This window comes from Scyliorhinus canicula, chromosome 14 (assembly GCF_902713615.1).
Source record: "Scyliorhinus canicula chromosome 14, sScyCan1.1, whole genome shotgun sequence".
NCBI lineage: Eukaryota > Metazoa > Chordata > Chondrichthyes > Carcharhiniformes > Scyliorhinidae > Scyliorhinus > Scyliorhinus canicula.
The window spans coordinates 32,817,775-32,832,581 of record NC_052159.1 but is presented as its reverse complement, the minus strand read 5'-3'; the positions used below and the strand labels follow the sequence as shown (position 1 = coordinate 32,832,581).

At 43.9% G+C, this 14,807-nt stretch overlaps 1 protein-coding gene across 7 annotated transcripts in view; it reads left to right on the top strand.

Annotated features, from left to right (window-relative positions):
• Nucleotides 1-14,807, top strand: part of LOC119977351 (serine/threonine-protein kinase Nek5-like) — a 79,751-nt gene that overhangs the window by 53,480 nt on the left and 11,464 nt on the right. For all 7 annotated transcript variants that reach the window (XM_038818158.1, XM_038818157.1, XM_038818160.1 and 4 more), the window contains 5 exons: nucleotides 1,278-1,382; nucleotides 3,869-3,949; nucleotides 5,709-5,774; nucleotides 7,642-7,783; nucleotides 14,566-14,709. In XM_038818158.1, coding sequence (XP_038674086.1) covers nucleotides 1,278-1,382; nucleotides 3,869-3,949; nucleotides 5,709-5,774; nucleotides 7,642-7,783; nucleotides 14,566-14,709 — 538 coding nt within the window. The remainder of the gene's footprint in view (nucleotides 1-1,277; nucleotides 1,383-3,868; nucleotides 3,950-5,708; nucleotides 5,775-7,641; nucleotides 7,784-14,565; nucleotides 14,710-14,807) is intronic.

Sequence of the window (14,807 nt, the reverse complement as noted above, 5' to 3'; positions counted from 1 at the left end):
TTCAAAAGATGGTTTATTTACATACACAAGAGTTATCTCGACATGCAAATGCAATATCTACTACGAGTTAAACTACGCCTATCAGCTACAATAACCTATACTTAACTTCAGGGCGACCGGCACTGTGCAAATGGATAAGGCCTTTATCTGGATTCCACTTGGCTGGTTCGAAGAAAGTGGCTCTGTCACTGGTGGGCTCATCCGTCAGGTAGCGATCGTTGGTCTTGAACTTGGCTGCTGTTCCTGCTACGATTGGGTTGGCACAGGCCGGATCCAAAAGAGAACACATGGCTGTGTCCTCTTTTATCCCTCTGGGATTTTGCGCTCTTTGGGGCGGACCTTAACCTTGGACAAAATCGTTCGACAGGGCTCTGATCACTGTCTTTGATTTTGGCAAATAAAGGGGCAGGTGCCTGGTGGCTGGGGGGGTCCTTAGCAGTCACTGGCCTTGGCAGTTGGGCTTTCTGAGTAAGGAGAGTGGCGCCGATCAGTCTGTGGCTGTACCGGTTGCTTGATTGGAGTTCTATTGTTCTGGGAAAATGGGACATTAAAATGCAAACGAGTGGGGGTTTCAATCATGTCTGGTTACCTGTGTTTCAGATACACATAGGCTCTGTATCTGTCTGAGTCCTGGGTTGGCCATAATTCTCATGGTCCTTTGCAGGTGGCCATCTTAGATGGCTACAATATCTCCAACTAATTGTGAAGTACTTTTGTGATCATGATTTGTAAAGATTATTTCACTGGAATAACTCTAAGAGTTACTGGCTAGGCCAGCATATGTTTCCCATCCTGAATTGCCCTTGAACTGGGTGGCTTGCCAGACCATCTGAGGGGGTTGTTAAGAGTCAATGACATTGCTGTGGATCTGGAGTCACATGCAGGTCAGACTAGGTAAGGATGGCTGATTTCCTTTCCTGAATGACATCAGTGAATCAGATGGTTTTTTAATGAAAAATCAATTATAGTTTCTCGGTTACCAATACTAAGACGTGCCTTTTTTTAAACATTCAATGCTGCAATTGTGTGACTTGAACTATGTTGCCAGAGAACTAGTTTGAGCATCTGGATCCTGACCACAGAATTACCACTACACCGCCACCTCCCCAAGTGAGAATTGTGAAGGGCAAACGCACCTTTCACCACATTCTGTGGTGTAGATGATTACCATGCTGTGCTGGTGTGTTGCTGTTGCAGCAAAATATTTTATAATTTCCATGAAAATAAAACTGATAAGCATAATGGCCTTTTCCCTTTTTTGTGCGCCCATAACCTAGAATCGTCCAGGTATATCTACTGAGACGTATCATATTGATCGAGAGAAACCTGCAGAAGAAATGGGTGAACTTCAGGGTCAACGCCAAGAGAAAGAGCCAATTGAGGTACAACAGTTCACTGTTACAAATGGTAAAAGTACAATAGATGGAGGAGTATCTTTTATTTATTGAGTGTTTAAAAATAAATCTGTGCATTCATTGAACTTCTCAACATAATCAATTATTTTTGTTAGACAAAGGTTTCGAGTGTTGTCAGTCAAAGGCAGGCAAATGGTACCAGATCATCTATGATCTAGTTAAAAGGCAGAAGGATGGGCTCCAGGGACTACTCCTGTTCCTACATTCCTATAAATTGGCAGTAATGCTGTGCATTAGTTTTTTGTATCCAAACATTTGTTTTCAATAATTCCAAATTCTCTTTGAAGCCTGGTCCATCCAAGACTTGTGCACAAGGCTTTTCAAATATCTCTCATGCAAAAGCTAGAGAAATATTTCCTTGGTGTTCCAAGCATGCATGTGACCCACTTCCAGATACTGGGTGGAATTTTCCGACTGTTCACTGGCAGCGGGATTCCCTGGTCCCAGTGGCAGCGCACTCCCACCCGCAGGTTTCCTGGCGGCATGGGGTGGCTTCAGTGGGAATTCCCATTAACATCGGCAGGAGCTGAGAATCCCGCTGCCTGCGAACGACACACCACCTCCCGCCACTGAGGAACGCGCAGCCAGGAGGCTAGAGAATCTCACCCACTGTATCTGTTAATGATGCCTGATGTCAACCACCAGAAGAAACAACCTTTCCTCCCAGTTTTGTCTATTGTCTGATGTGCCTGATCTCTGCTCAGGAGGTCACTGTATCATTGTGAGGGAGACCAGGAAGTTGTCATAATAATCGAGAAAAAACACCGAATTACGTCAGCTAGGCTCATGGATTTTTAAAAATGGATGTACAAGCCAAAGATGGCCGAGAATGTAAAGTCAGTCATTGGCTGAATTGCTGATGGGTGATACTCCAAAACAGACAATGAAACCCCACCCTGTTTCCAGACAAGGATACTTCCATTTACTTTTAATTTAGAGTATCCAATTCTTTTTTTTTCCAATTAAGGGTAATTTAGCGTGGCCAATTCACCTACCCTGCACATCTTTTGGGTTGTGGGGGTGAGACCCACGCAGACACGGGGAGAATGTGCAAACTCCACGAGGACAGTGACCCAGGGCCGGGATCGAACCAGTGCCCTCAGCACCGTGAGGCAGCAGTGCTAACCACTGCACCACCATGATGCCCTAAGGATGAATCTAAGCATGCAGAAACTAATTGCCATCCTGAGTGGAGACAATGGGAGATAATGGAAGATGAGTATTATCTCAACAAGAAATGCAATATCCCAGATGGATTTCTGGATTTTGTCTTCCAGAATGTTTCAATTGATTAGGTGTTGGCAGAGGTTGCAAGGTCAGCATTTATAGCCATTCCTAATTTCCTTTAAGATGTGTTGTTGAGCCATGTTCTTGAACAACTGCAGTCATTTGATGATGGTACACCCGTGGTGGTGTTAGGTGAGGAGTTCCAGGATTTTAACCCAGTAGCAACGAAGAACAGTGATAATATTCCATCTCAGAATGATGTGTTATTTGGGCGTGGGGGTCTGCGGAGGGGGGAAGGGGGGCTTGTAGCCACCTGCTGAGGTGATAGAGAGCGGGATTCTCCATTGTGAGTCTGCCCCGCTACTGCTGCCAGCGAGGGTGGAGAATTTGGCGTTCAGCTAAATCTCCATTCACTACAGCAGGAACGGAGAATCTCACCGATGTGAAGAAGTGGCGAATCAAAGTCAGAGGTCCACGGTTGGCAAGTGATCTACTTAAATGTTCTTTCAGTTTAAAATGTAAATTGTAATGTTTGCAACATGTGTGCTAGTGCTTTATTTACATCAAACCTCGATGAAGGTATGGTTACATTTTGTGAAAGCAGTTCCCAGCTCAGGTCAAATTAGGTAGGGATGCTGGTCAGATGTGGAAGCCAGCACACCTAATTTGTGGGGGTTCTGGCTGTTAATTCCAACAGAAATGCAGGCTTGCAAAGTAACACTGCTAAGTAACGCTGCTTGTACGCAAGTGAAAATTGTTGTGATATTTGCATGTGTAAAAATGACACTCATTATTTCTGCTGCTTAATACATTATTCTGTACAAATTGCATTCATGTTGTTTTTTAAAAAACTGCCCCACAAATGAAGAATACAAAATACACAGTTTATACAGACATCTTCCTCCCAAATTCTTGTCAAATTCAAGGAAACAGTAAAATACATATAGAGAATAGAGCTAAACCTAGATCTTAAATCAGATGCGGAAGTTTAGCACATTAACACGGTTATGTGTTAACCGAAGAACAATTTTCCTCCTGCCCATTGTGGTGGATACATTAATTTCTTGGCACACTTAAATAAATGATATAATGAAATATTCCGCTCTAATACAAACTATTTGGCATTGCAAAACCACTAGTGCAATATCCTCCATATTGAAACTTTGTTTAACTCAATCCTTTCATTGTACATAGTTTTAACTCATTCATTCTTTTACATTTGTCAGGTCACTGAGGAAGATCCGAAGCAAAGCAGATTGCATCCTCAAATGGAAATGAAAGCAGTAGAGCATACACACAAAGTCAAGGTAAAGGTGATTCCTCCCAGATTAAGTCCGCCATTATCGTACTAAAATACAGAAATGTTTTGCGTAACAAAGTATGTAAAGAGGAAGCATGATGAAGAAGTGTGGATGCAGCTGATACCTTGTGACCCATTCACCCAAATCATTCATGAGCGAGAAAGCACTGAGAGAGTTTAGACCCCCTATCCAGGGGTCTTCCATCATCCATATATTTACTAAATACATCAAGATAATTAGATCAAATTGAAATAGCTAAAGCTAGATGTGAATTTCAAAAATTAAGAAATGTTTAAGTTTATATGCATTTACAGTATTTTTTGCAAAGTCCAAGAAAAAACAATCTATCAATGGGTAAGGTACATTGGAAGTCAGCACACCTAATTTGTGGGGCTTCTGGCTGTTAATTCCTGAGGTACATTGGGGCAGGTTATAGAGAGGTGAAAGTATAGACCAGAATAAGTAAACAAAAGCATGTGAAGTTTGGGGCAGGTAGTGTTAAATGGTTGTGGAAAGTAGAGGGCCTGATAAATACCTTGAGATAGTGGGGGAAAGAATTATGAGGGATAAATAGTATTGATTTTAAACTTCTGAATGTTTTGTAAGAAAGTATTGGGGTGGCACGGTGGCACAATGGTTTGCACTGCTGCCTCACTGCGCCATGGACACGGGTTTGATTCTGACCTTGGGTCACTGTCTGTGTGGAGTTGTATGTTCTCCCCGTGTCTGCGTGGGTTTCCTCTGGGTGCTCCGGTTTCCTCCCACAGACCAAAGATGTGCAGGTTAGGTGGTTTGGCCATGCTAAATTGACCCTTAGTATCCAATGGTTAGGTGGGGTTATGGGGATAGGGCGGGGAATTGGGCCTAGGTAGTGTGTTCTTTCGGAGGGTTGATGCAGACTCGAAGGGCCGAATATCTTCCTTCTGCACTGTCGGGGTTCTATGATTTTATGATCCGGAATGTAGAAGATGACAATGATATCAACACTCAAAAACATCCCGAGTCTGCTTGTTATGAAAGTTCTAGCATGAATGAATGAGGGAGATGCAAAAAAAGTGTGCTACATCACACACTAAATCCAGTTATCAGACTTCTCTGAAACTGGTTCATAATGGTTTAATTATGATTTGTTCACATTTGTAGACAAAGCAAAAAATGGCTCTCTCCTGATTCTTCCTTATTTCCACCATTTTACACAAGTACAGTCAGAGCTTGATGGCACCAAACTATCGTAATGCCACACAGGATCTTCAATGATCCAACTCATAAATTTACAGACTGAGGCCAGTGGACCCCAGAAGTTCTGCAATATCATCACTGCATTCCATGAGAAATAATTCTGTATTTAATACATTTTCTGTGGCTGAAACTTTCCAGCTGTTCCCACTGGTGAGATCTTTCAGTCTGGTCGACCACCCCCACACAGCCGCAGGTTCCCAGGAGGCGGAGGATGAGGACAATGGGAATACCCGTTGACCAGAAGATCCCGTTGTCACCAATGACGGGAAACCAACTGCGAAACACGCTTTGGGCACGGGGGTGATGCCCTGCATCTTTGACCTACTAGCACACTTATTTTATTATAATACTGGTAAAAATAAATGGTGCTGTCCTTTGAATGTTAGGTCAGGGGTGTTCTGTATAAAAGTGTCAATATTCTTTGGAACATGTCATTGTTTGCAGTGCATTGACAAAGTAGAATGGTTTGGAAATTACTAATCTAACATAATGTGGAATATTATAAATAAGCTTTTCTTTCCAAAAGGGAGGAATAAAATTTGAGATAATGTTGGATGGAGAACTGGCTGATGAAGATTCCCAACAAGAGGAGGTAAGGTTAACAATTGTGATGCTTTGTAAAGAAAATCCAATGTATAATCGTATAAAATATTCTGCGAGTCCATTAAATAATGATACAATGTGAGATAAGCAAGTATGGTATATCAAACAATTTGGAATTTACTGTCTCTTCTCCCCCCCCCCCCCTCCTCCCCCATGGGGTTGGTGGGACATTTAATCAGATGAAAGGGTGGCAGGTGGGGACTTTGCTGGCTTCCTGCCTCTGCCCTGATTAAATCCGGGGTGATTAAAGTCCTACCGCCAATTGGGGCCCTTCATTGGACAATTAATACCCATGTCCGGGGGAAGCACAGCGGTTGATGGATGAACAGGACTTGATGTGAGTTAATATGGGTAGCAGAGTTTTGGATGAGTTCAAGTTTAGCACGGTAGCATTGTGGATAGCACAATTGCTTCACAGCTCTAGGGTCCCAGGTTCGATTCCGGCTTGGGTCACTGTCTGTGCGGAGTCTGCACATCCTCCCCGTGTGTGTGTGGGTTTCCTCCGGGTGCTCCGGTTTCCTCCCACAGTCCAAAGATGTGCAGGCTAGGTGGATTGGCCATGATAAATTGCCCTTAGTGTCCAAAATTGCCCTTAGTGTTGGGTAGGGTTACTGGGTTGTGGGGATAGGGTGGAGGTGTTGACCTTGGGTAGGGTGCTCTTTCCAAGAGCCGGTGCGGACTCGATGGGCCAAGTGGCCTCCTTTTGCACTGTAAATTCTATGAAAGTTTACATTTCATTTCATTTTTTAATACGGTAAAAGATTCAGACAGAATGTCGGCGTATAAATTTACAAACAACAGCAACAATGTGCACTAATTTGATGCTTTTCAAGAAAAATATTTAATGTGAATTCCAGGCCATATTGAGTGCTTTACCATTAAAAAAACTTACATAACACCTTTCATGGAGGGAAACATAAGGCACTTCACATGACCACTACCTAACAAAATTTGACAGTGAGCTGCATAAATTGATATCAGCACAGTTGATGAGAAGCTGGACAAGGGGGTAAATCTTAAGGCATGTCTTAAAGGAGGAGAGGAATAGAGGGGGAGAAGTTTAGGGAAGGAATTCCGGAGCCTAGGGCCTGTGCGATTGAAGACAGTTGCCAACAGTGAAGTGTTGAAAATCGTGGATGTGCAAGAGGCTAGATTTGGAGCAGTGCAGAGATCTCAGAGGCTTGGAAGACTGGAAGAGATTACATAGATAGGGAAGGGCGAAGCCACAGAGAGATAAGAAAACAAAGGTGAGAATTTTGAAATTGTGGTGTCGCTGGATTGGAAGTCGGTGTTCGTCAGAAAGTACAGTGATGGGTGAACAAGATTCGATGTGACTTACCGTATGGGTAGCAGAGTGTTGGATGAGCTCAAGTTTACATTATGTCTAACCTTTTTAATATGGTAAGAGATTCAGGAATAAATGTTGATTTATAAGACTATAAACAGCAACAAGAACAATTAGCACCTATCTGATTAAAGTAAATAACACCTCAAGGTGCTTCACAGATAAGAAAAATGGAAAGGAGAGATCATCAATGGCATAGGCTTTGAGAATATTCGTTAGAGGGAGATGAGAGGTGTTTGGAGAGAACTCCAAAGAATCATACCCAGTTGGCCGAAAGCTCTGTTAGGTAAAGGGAGGACCATGCACAGGGCTACAAATAAAGAAACAGAAATAATACAAATACTGGCAGCATAACTAATATAATGGAGCAGCTTTGTAAACAGAATGATGATTTAAATTCAGTCGAACTTTATATAAAAATTGTAAAGCAGCCAGAAGCCTGAGCTAAAAGTGTTCCTCTTACTTTTCATGATGAATTTGCACAGCAAGTATAGATGCTAATATGTTTTAGGAATTGGATATATTAAATCAAACATTGACTCACGAACAAGGAGATAACCTTAAACAGAAGAAATGGCAGTTCATCGAGGCAGGAAGTATTCTAGAAGATCTTGCAAGCAAAACGTTAGAAGTAACATCTTCTCAAATGGAAGGTATGTAGTAGCTTTTACCATCTGCCTTTTATGTTTTTAGTCTATTGATAGGTATCTTATTTATGTTTACTTCATGAATATAATCTGAATAAAATGTAACGATTCACATAGGTCTGGCATTATGTATCTAATTTTTAATTTTTTTGACAAATAACTATTAAGTTCAATAGCCGTAGCTATCACAGGAATAATTGACTCAGAAACTTTCGTGCTCACTGAGCAAAGTAAAACCTGGAAAATGTGTGGAGGTTAAACAATGAGCTGGAACATTCCTATGGTTCAAATCATTCTGCAGTAATTCAGGTTCAAAGTGTGATGATAACTGCATTTGAAGTTCTCCATAAAGGTGACAACAGGAATGTCGCTTTCCGCCATAGGTTACCAGGTAGGGAATGTAGATTACGATTTATAATCCAGATTCCCTGGTTAGCAGCATTTGCTTATAACGTGGGACTGGAGAACAGTACTGCCAACTTTGTGATGTAGGGAGTCACATAATAGTAACTGTGTGCAGAGAGAATCTAAGAGAAGTCGGCAGGACGATAACATCTAGACAGGGCTAAAACTTGGAGATATGTAAAACAAAGAGATATGTAAGACAAAGAGTCATCCAGACCCGAAACGTTAGCTCCCTTCTCTCCCTGCATGCTGTCAGACCTGCCGGGATTGTGCAGTGTTTTCTGTTTTTGTTGGAGATATGTATATAGTTGTGTTTCAACCACTCAAGCCTCCAGAGCCTGAGTGACACAGCAAACAGCTGTGTATGCCCTTCCTGTCTGGATGCTAATTGAGGCACTTAAGTGGGCAATTGACTCCATAGTATTTGCTCCTTCTGCAGCATCTTCCAAAGCTGCAACGTCTACCATGCAGTAGGCTAAGAGCAGCTGATGCATGGGAGCATTACCATCTCCAAGTTCCCTTCCAAGACACAGACCATCCTGATCTGGACCTAAATCACCATTCTTCACTGTCGCTGGGTAAAAATCCTGGAAATTCCTTCCCAGCATCACAGTGCGTGTACCTATACACCAAATGTACTGTAGCGGTTCAAGAAGGCGGCTCACCAGAATCTTCTCAAGGACAATTAGGGATGGACTTGGCCATGTCAGCGATGCCCACATCCGGTGAAAGAATAAAACAAACTTTGACCGGCAGGAAGAAATATTTTTTGGGCTTGCTTGTGGGCCCCTGGGTGGAAGGGGCTGGGTTGGGAATCCCCTCGTTCAAGGGTATTCAAGGTTTGATCAAGGGACCCACCAGACAGGTACTTAATATGACGGGCCTTCACCAACAGAGGCGATGTTGGACTCTCGCCAGCTGGTGGACGAGGTGCCTGGTTTAAATTCTGCCCACCTTGGGGGTTGTGAAGCACCACAAATTGCCGGGCAGTTGGGTCTCTGGTCTTATGAAAACAGCATTAATCCTCCACACCTGCACACTACATTTCCCTGCGATGCGATTTAAGAGAATGCTGAATCTGTGCAGCAATGACCAATTAAACTTACCACTGAAGGTTTAGGCTGGAACTTAACAAATTAGGCGCGATTCAACAAAGCCTCCTTGCGAACGCGTTTAGCCTCGTGTTTCCTGAGAAACACATGGCTACACAATGCCACTCGCATTAAAGGGCCTCAGTGAGGAACTCGCGGCTGAGGCCGCACATAGCCCCGTTTTCTACACTGAGGAGCTCTGCTTTTTAAAAATGGCGTCCCGATCTCCGAAGCCTCCTACGTGACCTCCAACCCCCCAAAGCCCCAATGCATTATGGGAGGGTGTGTCTCTCCCCCCCACCCCCCCACGCTCCCAACTCTCGTGCAGGGCATCCATGGTTCGATCGCCGGCACACAAAATGCCACCTTGGCACTTTGGCATTGCCAACCTGGCAGCATCCCCACCTGCTGGCCAGAGTTTGGGCTGGCACCAAGATGGCATTGCCAGGTTTTCAGGCTGGCACTGGACAGGGCACCATCCTGCCCAAAGGGCATGCACCTGGGGGACTGCACTCCCCGGGAGACCCCCATGAGTGCCATTCTGCCTGGTCCCCGTTTGTGGAGACTAGTACCAAACGGCACTCGCCCCGAGGTCTCCAAAGCAAAGGGGACAGATCCCACCGCATCTGGTACCTCAGGAAACTGCATATTAGAGCAAGACTGGCTATCTTGCTGTAATATGCAGATTTGCTAAAAAGTGATCCGCCCACAATGGACGGGATTCACATCGCAATGTCTGGCAAGATCGCATTAGATCTCATGAGGAGTTGTGAGCCGGGTAGATCCCGGGAGCGGGGTCTCCTGAGTTTTAGCAGCCACGCTGTGCCGCGGCGAGCTGCTTTTCAGGTGCGGCATGGCTGTTGTATCGCACCCATTATTAATCTATTTAATCACAAAGGTTATCTTCCAGCAATGTCACTCAAGCTCTCCAGCCCAGTAAGGATAATGAGTTTTATTCCTATAAATTATTGTGTTTAATTTTTTTCTGATTTATCACTGTCTTTTTTTTGTTTCACTATTAACAAAATCTTTCCCTTTTCATAATTAAAACAGAAAATGCTGGAAATATTCAGCAACTCAAGCAGCATCTGAGCAGAGAGGAAAAGAGTTAAGAGCTGACTTTTACAAAGATGGCTGAAGCCACCCTGCTGGAGTCAAAAGTGAGAGCCAACTCAGCTCAGCTTGCCAGTACAGGAAGACTACCCGCAGATGGCAAGGCCATTTTTAAAGGCAGCCCGGATCTTTCGCCTCCCCCACTGCAGCCTCGGGACAACCCCATTTCACCCAACTTACCCCTACTGGGGTCCTCAAGCCCTTACCCCACCTCTTATGGACCAGACCCGCCTGCGCCCGACACCTAGCCTGGGCAACCTGGCACCTTGGCACTGCCAGCCTGCCACCTTGGCAGTGTCCCTGCCAGTCTAGGTGGCTGTGCCAAGGTGCCACCTGGCAGTGTCAGGGTGCCACCTTGCCCCGTCACCAACCACCCAGAGGCCTCAACTCCCCAGCAAGAGCCCCCCCCCCCCCCCCCCCCCCCCCCCCCCCGCCAGATGCCATCACGATTGGTTCACGACTTTGGGCGAGATCCAGATCGCGACGCCTCACGAGATTCCAATGAATCTTCCAAGATGTTTAGAGTATCGCGAATCTCACGAGAAGCCTGTCATGGGATTCAACGGCCTCATCCCGACACCATGTCGAGCACGACGTCCATGTTGCAGCATTTTCAGTTTTTATTGTGCATTTCCAACATCCATAGTATTTTGCTCCCTCTTTCTATACCATATTTCAACAGAATCACTACAGTGCAGAAGGAAGCTATTTGGCACCCACCCTCCGAAAGAGCACTTTACCTCAGCCAACTCCCCCATCCCATCCCCGTAACACCGCATATTGATCGAGGCTAATCCAACTCACCTGCATATCTTTGGACTGTGGGGGGAAACTGGAACACCCAGAGGAAACCCACATAAACACAGCTAGAATATGCAAACTCCTCACAGACTGTCACCCCAGGCTGGAATTGGACCCGGGACCTTGACGCTGTGAGGCAGCAGTGCCAACCATTGTGTCACCGTGGTGCTCATTCCTTTCTCTATTGCTACTCTATTACTTTCTCAGCCTTCAAATCTTATAATCTTATTGGTTCAGGAGATGGACTGTTGGTGCCGTTGCTCACAAGATCCACCAGTCCTCGGACCCCCCCCCCCTCTCTCTCCCACTTACCCACCCCCCCCCCCCCCCCGCCTTCTTTCTCCACAAGGGGTGAATGTGGTGGTATGGATATGAGCACTGCCATTGGTGCAGAGCACTGGCTTCCCATTGGCTCATGTGACTGCTCTCCAATTGGTCTCACTGCATTGCCACCAGCTCTCACTTTCAGCAATTCACATGGTTTTCGAGCTGAAGGTTGAGGGAATAAAGTTTAACTAAGAGGGCATGCTACATCCTTTGGTACTAAAGGAGGTGGCCATGGAAATAGTGGATGTGTTGGTTGTCACCTTCAAAAATTCTGCAGACTCTGGAACAATCCCAGCAGATTAGAGGGTGGCAAATGTAACCCTGTTATCAAGAAAGGAGAAAACGGAATTACAGACCAGTTAGCCTTATGTCAGTAGTAGAAAAAGTGCTAGAGTCCATTGTAAAGGAGGTGATGACAGGACACTTAGAAAATATCAACAGGATTAGGCAAAGTCAACATGGATTTATGAAGGAGAAATCATTTTTGACAAACCGACTGGAATATTTGAGTGACGTAACTTGTGAAATAGCTGAAGGTGAACCATACGTGATGTATTTAGACTTTCAGAAAGCTTTTGATAAAGTCCCACATTAGAGGTTAGTGTGCAGCACATGGGATTAGGGTAATATATTGGCATGGATTGAGAATTGGTTAGCAGACAGGAAACAGAGATTAGTAACTGTTACAATTCTAGTTGATATAACTGGATGGGAAGATCCCAGAATGGAACCCTGGCTTAAAAGACCGTAACTTTGACTTTTTTATAAAACGTGGAGAAGCAGAGTCATAGGACTTCTAGTTAGTTTTAACAACAAGAAAAAAACATTTATTAAACATTAAAAAATTGGATTATGACACAATATGCCGTTACTTCCCATTAGTTTAACAATTATACACAGGTTTTATGATTAACACAGATTATGACATACCTCTTAATCTACAATGGTCTCATTAACACAAAAGTCCATTGTAAGCATACCAGATGACTGTGAGCAAATACATTCTCCACTCTGAACGCCAAGTGAATGTTTGTGGTTTTCTCTTCAGAATCTCCCCAGATGATTGTCATGTGAGTATTTCCAAACTCCACTCCCAAAATCATGCTTTAAAATCTTCGCTCATAATTACAATGCTTTCCCTTGGCAGTTTGCACTCTGAAAACAAGACCAGATTTTCCAAATGACACTTTCAAACAAAGCTTCTGCTCCACTTTTAATGGTGACTCCAGTTCAGGATTTCACACCAAACCCTTGAGGAAAGCTTTGTCTTTACTGCTGTTCAAACTGCTCACAATTGCTTTAACTGTTGATTCCCAGACTATTAAAATGGCATCACACCTTTGTTTTGCCTTTGAAGGCTGTTGTCCCACTTTAAATCTGGTTAATGCAATTGCCTCTTTCACTCAGAAAACTCTTCCTTAAATTCTTCTGAACAGTACATTGGGCTCTGTTCATTTAACTCCAGTCATCTTAAACACTTTCTCTCCCAATTCCCTGGTTATCTGGACTATAACTTGTACTTTCGGAAGCCTGCCTCTTTTCAGATCCTGTACAGTCATTCTTCTGGCAGAGTTGAAATGTGTTCACTCCCCAAAATCCTATCTCCAACAGTTCACAAGTTCAGCTAAAACCAAAACTTAAAAGCTTTTCTACCTTACAAGGCCCCAGTTGCTATGCAATACTGCATACCTCTGCTAGCTTACATATTTACTCTTCATGCCATAACTCTCTGAGCACAGTAGAAACACAGTAGAAACGTGACCAACCCCACACAAACACCTTTGTCCAGCATGAATCTAACTATAAGTTTTACCCTTCCAGACACAGAAACATTAAATTAACTTAAAATTACACCTTATTTCTAATGTTTACCAATAAAAATATAAATCCCTTAAAACCACCTTTGTTTTCCTAACAGAATAATTGTTTTTTTTTAAAGTAGCAGCCAGTGGCTAGTGGGGTCCCACAGCGATCGGTGCTTGAGCCCCAGCTATTCACAACATACCTCAATGATATTGCTGAGTGAACCAAAAGTAATATTTCCAATTTGCTGAAGACACAAAACGTGGTGGAATGTGAGTGGTAAGAAGGGGATGCTTTGAGACTTCAAGGTGAATAGCCAAAGTGAATGAGTGGGTAAAAATGTAGCAGATGCAGGATAAAGTGAACAAATGTGAAGTTATCCACTTTGGACGGAGAAACAGAATGCAGAATATTACTTAAATGGTGATAGATTGGGAAATATTGACAGATAAAGGGAGCTGCGTGTCTTGGTACACCAGTCACTGAAAGCAAGCATGCAGGTACAGCAAGCCGTTCGGAAGGCAAATGGTATGTTGCTTCATTGCAAGAGGACTTGAGTACAGCATCAAGGATGTCTTACTGCAGCTGTACAGGGTCTTGGGGAGAACACACCTGGAGTATTGCGTGCCATTTTGGTATCCTCATCTAAGAAAGGATATACTTGCTTTAGAGGGAGTGCAGCGAGTCAGACAGATTTCTGGGAAGGCGAGATTGTCATATGAGGAGAGGTTAGGTTGACTAGGCCTGCATTGACAAGAATTTAGAAGAATTAGAGGGGATCTCATTGAAACATATAAAATTCTGACAGGGCTGGACCAACTGGATGCTGGGATGATGTCTCCTTTGGTTGGGGGGGGGGGGGGGGTCGCAAAATAGGGATTTAGGAGTCAAAAGTTTCAAGAAATGGGGTAGACCATTTAGGACTGAGATGAGGAGAAAGTTCTCTACTCAGAGGGTAGTGAACCTGTGGAATTCCCTACCACAGAAGGCTGTGGAGGCCAAGTCACCTGGATATAAGAAAGGAATAGATATCTGGACTCAAAGGGTGTGAAGTGGTATGGGGAAAGTGCGGGGGTATGGCGCTGAGATAGGAGATCGGCCGTGAGCATATTGAATTGCTTAAAGGGCCGAATACTCCAATCCTGTTCCCATTTTGTATGTTTCTATGTGATGCCTCACTTCAGTAGCTTCTAGGCCAGTATGAACTGTTATGATTGTTACTGCATTTGACTTTCTCATCTTCCTTAGCCACCTCTAAAGCTGACCAGGTTATGGTAATGAACGCTGATGTTCCAAGAAACAGAAATCAGTGGGACCAAAAACCACCAGACACGCTGCTGAATGCACTACTGGCTGCTCAGCTGTCGTCAGTGTGTCCAACCATGCATGAAGGTAAAATTGCTGAAGAAACATCTTATGATGAGACAGTATGTAGAGGCTGGGCCATTAAGTATGTTCAAGGCTGAGATAGACAGATTTTTAATCGGTAA